The sequence below is a fragment of the Blastomyces gilchristii genome (genome assembly GCF_000003855.2).
Source record: "Blastomyces gilchristii SLH14081 genomic scaffold supercont1.7, whole genome shotgun sequence".
In the NCBI taxonomy this organism is placed as follows: domain Eukaryota; kingdom Fungi; phylum Ascomycota; class Eurotiomycetes; order Onygenales; family Ajellomycetaceae; genus Blastomyces; species Blastomyces gilchristii.
The window spans coordinates 1,897,522-1,908,268 of NW_003101676.1; the positions used below are offsets into that span (position 1 = coordinate 1,897,522).

The window sequence follows — 10,747 nt, forward strand, 5'->3', positions numbered from 1 at the left end:
GTTTCATCTGCTGAGAATGCGGCGAATGAGCTTACTAAATCACTTAAAATGTTGAAATATATATATTGAAAGAAGAATATAAAGAAGATAGAGAGATAGAGAGATAAAAAATAATGTATCTCATAACTGATTTTTCATTACTACATATTTTCCAGTCATTTTTTATATCTGTACTTGATTTGAAGGCGAATTTTATATATAGCATCATGTATAGTTACTCTGGTGAGTGAAAGTGTCAGGTCACATAATCTGGCTTACTAATTCTTTCATCATATAACTTTTCACAAGCTAGCAATCTTTCAATCACACAAGCTTTATATCTTTCACAGATTTTATATAAACACAGATACTGATATATTTGTTTTTATTTATATAGAATCTTCATGTGTTGACAGATTCATATCTCTCAATAATAGTAAACTCAATGTTGAATTATTAGTCAAGAACTTGAAGAATATAATAATGAAGAAATTGTCTGTGTTATATATAACTAAGTCTCTTATATCTTCTTCTACTCTCTCTGTTTCTTTCTCTGCTACTCTTTCTTAATCTTTTACACTTGTCTCTGTGTCCGATTCTCTTACTACCTCTGTTTCTGCAATCTCTACTCTTACTACTTCTACTCTCTCTGTCTCTGCTACTTCTACTGTCATTATCAGCTTTCCCTATTTTAAGAAAATATTATATAGTGTAAGAGGCCTACGCCGAATAGATCGGTATCATATATAGGTCTTATATAACAAAGTGAAAAACATTAAAGAAGGAAAGGAAAGAGAGAAAGCACAGAAATCAGCAATCAGAATGAATATTTATATATGTATGTGATAGCATACGCGGTGAAGCTTCAGAGTGAAAGAATAGAAATTCTGTAGGTTTTCAGCTGAGAATCAGTGACTGAGAATCAGAAGAGTAGAAATCTGTGAAGTGTAACAGAATAGTCTATATGATTGATCAGATGCAGCCTGTCACATTAGCCCTCTCTTTTCAGAAGTGAGATTGCGCATAGTTCTCATCAGTCAAGAGCTGCTGTTTCAGATAACATGAAGCTCAGAGTTCAGATCAGATGATCATAACTGACTCATTTCACAAGATATTGTTGACTGCAGCTGCAGAGTCTCTTATCAAGAATATTCTCAATCTTTCACTCAAGTTCATTGTCTTCTTCTATGATTTCTGATGACTGCCAATTGAAAGTTAGTTGAGAAGAGAATGAATTAGTGACAGTGCAGTGAAGCAAGCTTGTATGAAAGACATTGTGAATCTCTGATGATGTATCAAGATAATAATTGTGACTATCTAGGATTTCTATCATCTTATATTTGACATGACAGTAATTCAGTGTATAAGATGAGTATGTGATTCATATATTCTTAAGATTTAATCACATCAGATCTTTTATCTTATATCACTTAATGAGATCTTAGTGAACATTAGTTTAATCTTCTTAATTCTGTTTAGTACTCATCATGAAGACTGCTGCTCAATTATAAGCATCTTAGAGCTTTGTTACTATATTGTCAGTGATCTGAATTGAACTGTAGAGATTTAGTATGAAATGTGTGATCTCTAGAAGATTTAATATCTTCATGTGATATCTGTGTATGAGGACGAATGAGCTTACACCTGTTGAAACAGCATCTCAGTCATTGATAGTGACTTCAGTGTACAGAAGAAGATCATGTCAATCATCTTATAAGTGATTACAGAACTTATAAAGATAATTCTTTACAGTCTGAATTATTCATTCTGATGCATTATCAGTCTCAGAGTGATAGACAGTTGATAAACAGCATATAATCTTGAGAACTTGACAGATTCTTGTTCAGAGAGTACTCACAAATTGATAATCTTAATTCAATAATATAGATCTCAGTAATTCATGCATCTGATAGAACAGACTCTAGAAAAGCTTCAGTGACTTGTTCAGTATTCATCTTATTACAAGATTTTAATATTATATTCTTACTCAATTAGTTCACAATAACCAGAATATTTCTACAACTCTTACTCTCAGAGAGATTAATAGTGAAGTCAATTATCACATCTCATCAGATTTTATCAGAGATATTCAGTGATTTCAGCAGGCCTTTTCTACAGTTCTTTCACAAGATGATGAAGAAACAATAGTTACAGTTTCAGATAAAACATCTGATGCTGTTTGATATTTCAGATCAGTAGAACTCTTGAGAGATTATTCAATACAGTTATTCACAACCTGAATAATCAGTTATACAAGAATCATGCATCTCTTGTATTATTCAGGTGAGCAAGAGTTCAGAATAAGAGACTCAGTATCATTCACAGAATTGCAGAGTGTTATTATCATCAATTAAGTATTCTGAAATGTCAGTTCTTATATATAGTTCCGAAAAGAATCAGAATGCTTCTTGACATACTGCTTCAGTGAGTGCTTAAAGAAGTTCATCAGTTTAAGCTGTTATATATCACAATTCATTCAGTGTAGAAGAAGTGAAGGTATTGATATCAGTGTCAGTTCAGAGAGAGAGTGTTCTAATCAGAGAAGTGTGTATAGTGCTATAAGTTGTTTCATCTTAATCAATCAATATCTTCAGATCTAAGAGCTGATGTTCTTAGTTCATTCAATGAGTGTCTGTTACATTGAAAGGCATATCTTGCTCTTATCATAAGAGAGCATCTGTCATCAAGTTCTGGCTGCCAGGACAGTAGTGTATTGTAAAATGAAAGCAGCTTAAGAACTCAGATCATTACATCTGTTATTCAGTGAGTTTACAGATAGTAGTAAAGTACTTGAAATTCTTGTAATCTGTGATTATCTCAAATTCAGAGATACTTCAGAGTTCAGAGTCTCATTCTTCTAGACAGTGTATGATTGTAAGAAGTTTCTTATCATAGATCTCATAATTGCATTCAGCAGGACTCAGTTTCTTAGACATGAAGACATATAATTATAAGACATCTGTATCATCATATTGTAATATAGCTTCTTCTGTGATATAGTCAGAGAAATCAGCTTCAATAACTGTCTTACAATCAGAATCAAATGTTATCAGCAGAGAGATATTAATGAACATCTTTTTCATTTGTGTAAATGCAGCTTCAGTATTCACTGATCATTGAAATACTGAGTCTTTCTTAGTGAGTTCTGTAAGTAATCTTATGATATCTGAGAAGTTCTGTATAAATCACTGATAGAAGTTGGTGAATCTGATGAAGCTTTGTACATCTTTCACAGTGCACAGAGTCTTTCATTCAAGAATAGCAGAGACCTTCTCAGACTTCATTCAGATTCTCTTACCAGCTTTTATAATAAAGTCTAGATATTTTGTACTTTTACTCTTAAAATCATACTTGTCTATGTCTATCAGTAGTTCTGCTTTCTGTAGTCATTGTAATATCTTTCATACATATTCTTGATATTCTTTCTTAAACTTATCAGTGAAGATGAGAATGTTATCAAGATATACAGATATGAATTCATCAAGGAAATCTCAGAGTGCTCAGTTGATATACTTCTGAAATATACTGAGAGTGTTAGTCAGTTCAAAGAGTGTGACTACTTATTCAAAGAGATTATATTGTGTTTAGAATGCTGTAAGCTACTTATCTTCTTCAGTGATGCAGATCTTATAAAACACAGTGATGATATCTAACTTTATAAACTATTGAGCTTGTTCAATGCAAGCTAGAGTTGCATTAATAAGAGATAAAGAATAACAGTTCTTCTTTGTTAATCTGTTTAGTTCTTGATAGTTCACACAGAATTGAAGTCCTTCATCTGGTTTTTTGGCAAAGAGAATAGAGACTGTGATAAAAGAGTTACTAATCTATATGAATTCTTTATTCAACAGATCATTGAGTATCTTTTGAAGAAGAAGAAGTTCATCTTAGAACATATTATAAAGAGAGTCTCATGATAATTCAGAGTCTTTGACACATAGATTAATCAGCAGTTGAAAGTAATATGTTCTGATCAGTTACAGTTGATGCATACTTCTCATTGACATCAATCAATGACTTCTTCAGAGGTGATCCCAGGGACTCAAAAGCCTGTTCAGATAGCGGAAACTCTTGCTTATGTATAGATATTTAAGTCTACTCAGTCTATAGCATCTGCATCATTGTTGTTATTTCTCAGCACAGATGTATGAGTAACTGAGTTATTTCTCAGTATAGGTATATAAGTGTAACATCTTCTATCACTGTTCTGTATACTCTTACACTTGATAAGACAGTCATTCAATATCTGGAGTTGTATACAGAAACCTTTATAAGTCTGATCTTTATCTACACTTACAAGAGCCTGTAAGAGTTCAAAAGTTAATGTCTTCTTGAGTATACTAATCTTCATTCAATTCTTTCAAGATTGATCACCTGCTTCTAGAATCTTGATGTCAAAGTTAGAAATGAATGTTGTGAGAGAAGTGTTTCTCTGTCAAGCACTCTGTAATCAATCTAATGCTTTCTATTGCATGACAGTGTCTCAGAACAGAATATCAAGATATTTAATAATGTTATCAGATATTTACAATACTGATTCACATGCTTTCATTCATAGATAAAACTTCTGTTTCACACAATTCTTCAATTATTCATTGATATATCAATCTTGATTAACTAGTGAACTGATGACATCTCTATCTACACTCAGTTTTACGAGCATTTTCATTCTTCATGATGAGTAGAGAGTGATATCAGAAGTATTAAAATATGCAGAAGCATCTAAGCATTCTTTCAGCACTTTTATATTCAATTCTGTAGATGTTGAAATTACATGAATTCCTTATTAAAATAATTGTTGAATCTCTTAATATTGATGTTATTGAGTTGCATGCATATCATCTATTTATTGTTATTGCAATTTCAATATTACTCAGAGTCACTGTGACACTGTATCTATGCTCATGTTTAAGAGTTCTCTCATATTATTGTTAGACATGATTATATCAATTATTGAATATGTGATTATATGAATCTCTCATACATCTGTGTCAGAACTCTCAGGTCTTTTACTCATGTTCTCTTTGTAAGATCTTGTTACAGGGTCAGAGTGACTGATAAGCAAGCTTCTATTTAGAGACTCAGTGTCTGCTTAACTGTTTGACTGTTTCTCTATTGCTTACATGTTATTACATGTTTGAATATTTTCTCAATGAATACTTGTTTCTAATAAGAAGACAATGAACATTTTTCAAGTGTAAGAAGCCTACACTGAATAGATCAGTATAATATATAGGTGTTATATAACAAAGTGAAAAACATTAAAGAAGGAAAGAAAAGAGAGAAAGCACAGGAATCAGTGATCAGAATGGATATTTATACACATACATGGTGGTGTACGTGGTGGAGCTTCCGGGCGAAAGAATAGGAATTCCGTAGGTTTTCAGCCGAGGGTCGGCGACCGAGAATCGGAACGGTAGAAATCTGTGAAGTGTAACGGAATAGTCTATATAATTGATCGGGCGCAGCCCGCCACATATAGGCTTAATGAATCATTATTATTATTATTATTATTCTTCAATTATAGATGTATGCAGTCAGAGACTATGACATCTACCTGAGAACTTTAGTTCTCAGGGTTTTTTCTATGTCTGTAAAGTTAACTATTGTACATTCATCAATTTCAGATATGCAAAATCAGAAAATTCCAGCCCAGAATACAAAAACTGTTTACAAATTGCAGTGTTTTAACATCTTTTAATACTTTGAAATCATTTGACAATATCATGACAAAAGAAAAGAGAGAAAGAACACAGTCTCAAAGATAGACACATTAAATAGATAGATAGAAAGAAATTGAAAGGAAAAGATACAGAAAAAGATAAAGTAAAGAGAGACTATAACAAAACAAATTATTAAAAGAGAGTGTATAGCTGTTTTAACAGACTATATCTGATTGATTTTCTCCTCTTCATATTCAGATAATTCTGAATTTAGCCATTTTCTTGTAGCTGCTTGAGTTTCTGATAGAAAGTCTATTAAGTATTTAATTCCTGTCTCAGTTGAGAATAAGAATCTCATATTTAATTGATTTAGATCATACTTCTCTTTCAATCTGGCTCTGAGACTATTGTATAATGCACAGTGCATTATAATATGCTCAGGATTCTCATTTGTATTGCAGAATGAGCATTCTATTGAGTCAAATCTATCATCAAATCTTTGTATATAAGATTTGAAATAGCCATGTCCTAGTTTCAGCTGTATTATAGATGAGAATATTTTTCTTTTTACATTTAATTGAACAAGATTTCCACTTGGGTTTGTTTCAAATCTTGAATTAATGTATACTCCTCTTTTGTTTCTGCCAGCTTTCATTTCACTTGTCTAAACAAGATTCTTTTATTTTTCTCTTTATAAAAGACCAGGACACAATTTTTGAATAGATCTGCTTAATTCTGCACCCTTTTTTACAGCTGAATCAGTCAATTCATTGCCATGAATATTCATATGAGCAGGAACTCAGTGCAGATGAATTCTCAGCTTTGATGTTCTTCTCTTTTGAATTTTTAAAACAGAGTTTAAGATCAGTTCAAGATTCATTTGATCATTATGAATCTGACTATTTCTAAGTCTTTTTAAAGCAGCTTGACTATCAGAGAATATCCATGCCTCTTTCAAACAATTTCCTCTTTTATGAGATTTTATTTCAATGAGTTTGAAAGCTTTCACTATTGCAAATAGTTCAGCATCAAAGACTTCACATTCAGAGCCTAGATTTCAGAAATCTGAGATAAAATTAATATTATCTTCAGTATAAGCAATGCCTGCGCCTAATCTATTCAAGTTCTCATTTTTTGAGCCATCTGAATAAATCAGAATAGAGTCTTTTATATTGATTGTAGAAGTTCTCTTCAAATGCTGTTCATATTCTTTCTCTTTTGATAGTTCACTTATTTGTAAGTCTATAAGAGACTACGGGCGCTAGCCACCCGCAGGATGCATCTTAAGCTAATTACATTTAACCCCCTATAATTAACCGACCACCGCGTCCGTCCTCTCGGGCCAGCCACTAATTTCCAGGGGCGTTAGTTAGTGGCTGCCACCGCCCACTTGGTGGCGTACACACCAAGCTTCCGGTTGCTGATCTCAGCCCCATTAGATGCCCATAGGCCTACCAATCAGCCGTCGTGGCCTCGCCCCGTGTTAGGGACTAACCATAGGCTTGATGACTGCAGTCCTCCCTGCCAGTATTAGGGGTTGGCAGTGAGCTTGCAGGCACTAGCCTATCAGGGTGCCCTGTCTAGGGCCTAGATGCGCGTCTAGGCCTGCTAGTCGGGTGGTTTTCAAAATCATTCCCTGTATTTGGGGGGGAGCTAGGCTCCGATGGCGGCCCTAGTTAGGGACTTGCTTAAGTAGTGTATAACCACTACATTAGGCTTGACTCTATATCGTTAGAACCTTGACGGGTGCACAGTAGGATAGTGGGACATTGGCACCCCATGCCGGCCCTGGTGGGTGTTCGCAGGATCTTGCTTAACTAGTGGCTTGGCTTGCAGTAGAGAGTTCTACCCCGCACCAAGCCTTACTAATTAGGCTCAGCCCCTATTACATGGGGGCTTTCATGGGTAAGAAGTGGCAGGTGCCAGCGGTGGGATTCGAACCCACGCACCCCTAATGTGTGCGGCCTTGGTTACCAGTCTTACCAACTGGGCCACGCTGGCCTTAATGAATCATGTTTCTCAGTGTGTATACTCTCACTTTATTTACTGATCTCTAGAATAATTTATTATAGCTCTATTAATAATTCTCTTCTATTCAGTGAATAAAAAAGAGGTAGAAAACAATGCTCTGCAATTGATACTGTACTCTCAGTTGTTCATGACATTTAAATAGCAAAGCATGAAGGTCTGGTCTCAACTGCAGTTTTTATTAATATAAAAGAAGCATTTAATCATGTTTCAAAGTTAAAGTTAATTCAGACTTTGAAGATGTTAAAACTGCCACTTTCTCTAATAAAATGAGTTAACTGTTTTATATCTAAAAGAATCATACAACTATTCTTTGATGAAATGAAACAAGACAAGACTGAGATAAAAATAGAAGTACTGTAAGAATTCTCAATCTCACTCATTTTATTTGTAATATATACTACATATCTATTCAAGAATAGAGATATGAAAATAGTGCAATCTTCAAGTTATGTGAATGATATTAATCTAGTCTACAGCTCAAAAACAATCAAAGAGAATTTAGAAGTAATTGAAAAAGCAGCAAAGAAAATGTTTGTTAGAGCAGATATTAATCAAATTCAATTTAATATGAATAAAACTGAGTTAATTCATTTCTTTCCTAGATTCAATGAGGGAAAACTATGCCTAACTCTTTTAAATAGAGAGATTAAACCCAGTTTAAATGTCAAATGATTAGAAGTATGATTAAACTCCAAGTTGAATTTAAAATATCATATTCAACAAAGAACTGTTAAGGCAGAAAGACTATTGAATAGCATAATCAGACTATCAAATACAGAGAGAGATCTATTCTTCCATGCTATGAGACAGTTATATATAGCCTGTATTACCTCAGTAGCTGATTATGAAGTTCAAGTTTGATAGAATAATCAAGAAAATTTCACTGAACTCTTTCAAAGTCTGTAAAACAGAGCTTTGAGAAGAATTCTGAGAGCATTCAAAACATCTTCTATTAAAGCAATGAAAATTAAAGCTTCAATTCTCTCTTCTGCTATTAGATTTGAAAAGATCTGTATGAACTATGCTCTGAGAGCTATAAAGATGAGCTCAAATCAAATAATCAGAGAAAGAGTCTCTTCTTCATTTTCATTCATTAACTCTGGAAATGAACTGGATTGAAATAGATTTCTTGATTGAAATGAAAATACTTCTTCAAAGAAAATGCTCTCTCAACTATACAGACTATACTCACTGATTAAAAATCAATTTTCTTCTTTAACTATTGAAAAAGTTGATCATGAGATAATATCTCTCTGATGAGAAAAGCTTGAATCTCTCATAGACTTATAAATAAGTGAACTATCTAAAGAGAGAGAATATGAACAGTATTTGAAGAGAATTTCTATAATTAATATAAAAGACTCTATTCTGATCTATTCAGATGACTCAAAAAATAAGAATTTGAATAAATTAGATGCAGACATTGCTTATACTGAAGATAATATCAATTTTATCTCAGATTTCAGAAATTTAGACTGTGAATTTAAAGTCTTTAATGCTGAATGATTTGTAATAGTGAAAGCTTTCAAACTTATTGAAATAAAATCTTATAAAAGAGAAAATAGTTTGAAAGAGATATGAATATTCTCTGATAGTCAAGCAGCTTTAAAAAGACTTACAAATGATCAGATTCATAATGATCAAATGAATCTTGAACTGATTTTAAACTCTGTTTTAAAAATTTAAAAGAGAAGAATATTAAAACTGATAATTCATCTACACTGAGTTTCTGCTCATATGAATATTCATAACAATGAATTGACTGATTCAGTTGTAAAAAAGAGTTCAGAATTAAGCAGATCTATTTAAAAAATTATATTCTGATCTTTTATAAAGAGAATGATAAAAGAATCTTGTTTAGATCAGTGAAATAAAAGCTAGTAGAAACAAAAGAAGAGTATACATTATTCAAGATTTGAAACAAAACTCAAGTAGAAATCTTGTTCAATTAAATATAAAAAGAAAATATTCTCATCTATAATACAGCTGAAACTAGGACATGACTATTTCAAATCTTATATACAAAGATTTAATGATAGATTTGATTCAATAGAATGCTCATTCTGCAATGTAAATGAGAATTCTGAGTATATTGTAATGCACTGTGCATTATACAATAGTCTCAGAGTTAGATTGAAAGAGAAGTATAATTTAAATCAATTAAATATGAGATTCTTATTCTCAACTGAGACAGGAGGTAATGTAAGCAAAAAACCGCTCCACCACGAACTCGCTCGATTTTTCGAATAAGAACCCGCCGATAGATCCATCGAAAAGCCCTCGATCATACGAGCATTTTGACCCCATCGCCGACCGCATACCCCGTGTGGTGGTGGAGTTATCCAGCCAAATGTGAACTGGACGTTGTTCGAAGCTCCTGTGTGGGATTATCCCCCGTTCTCCCCTACCACACCACAACCCCGGGCCAGAGTGCCATACAAATTGTAAGGTGAAGTGACCTAGCCATATGCACCAATCTTCTCGATTTTGGAAGATCCCCGACCTGTAGTTGTGGAGATATCCGAGGAGCGACCTCCGCGAAAACCCTGTCCATCTTTGATGTTCCAAAACACCAACGCCAAGTCTCACCCTCGTACCGCCCTTCCCAATCTGGCCCATCCCCGGCAGAAAAATACAAAAAGATACCTTGGCGATAATATCAAGCACATAATCAACGGACTCTTCTGAAGTGCAACCTCCACGGTCCGCCGCCAGTGTATCTAGACTTCAACACCAAGTCTCACCCCTGTACTACCCCTCTCAATCTGGCCCATCCCCAGCAGAACGATACAAAAAGATACCTCGGCAACAGCATTCAATACATAATCAGTGGACAATGAGTCAACAGCACATCAACAACTATAAAATCAGTATACTCCAAGGTCTGACTGAGCCTTTGATCCCTGCACAGTGAGATATATTAAATCTAGTTTTAATACCTCAATATTCAATAGATTCTGCAAGGGATTGAGAACAGCAACACTAGATTTCTATTGAATTTGAGAATTAACTCTATATTGATATAATCATTGACAAAGTCTTCTATTTTGAGATATAAATAACCAGTTCCTCTA

General features: G+C 33.6%; 1 protein-coding gene and 1 pseudogene across 2 annotated transcripts; both read right to left on the reverse strand.

The window, feature by feature from the left end:
- Positions 1–7,562: 7,562 nt before the first annotated feature.
- On the reverse strand, positions 7,563–7,643 carry BDBG_17000 (annotated as a pseudogene). Its single transcript has one exon. The product of its transcript is annotated as a tRNA-OTHER (tRNA).
- Positions 7,644–9,854: 2,211 nt separating this feature from the next.
- On the reverse strand, positions 9,855–10,531 carry BDBG_17001 (uncharacterized protein; the record flags this gene model as incomplete). The annotated part of the gene is made up of 1 exon (XM_031724826.1): positions 9,855–10,531. The coding sequence occupies exon 1, from the start codon at positions 10,290–10,292 to the stop codon at positions 9,855–9,857; it is 438 nt and encodes a 145-aa protein (XP_031578238.1). The 5' UTR covers positions 10,293–10,531.
- Positions 10,532–10,747: the final 216 nt, after the last annotated feature.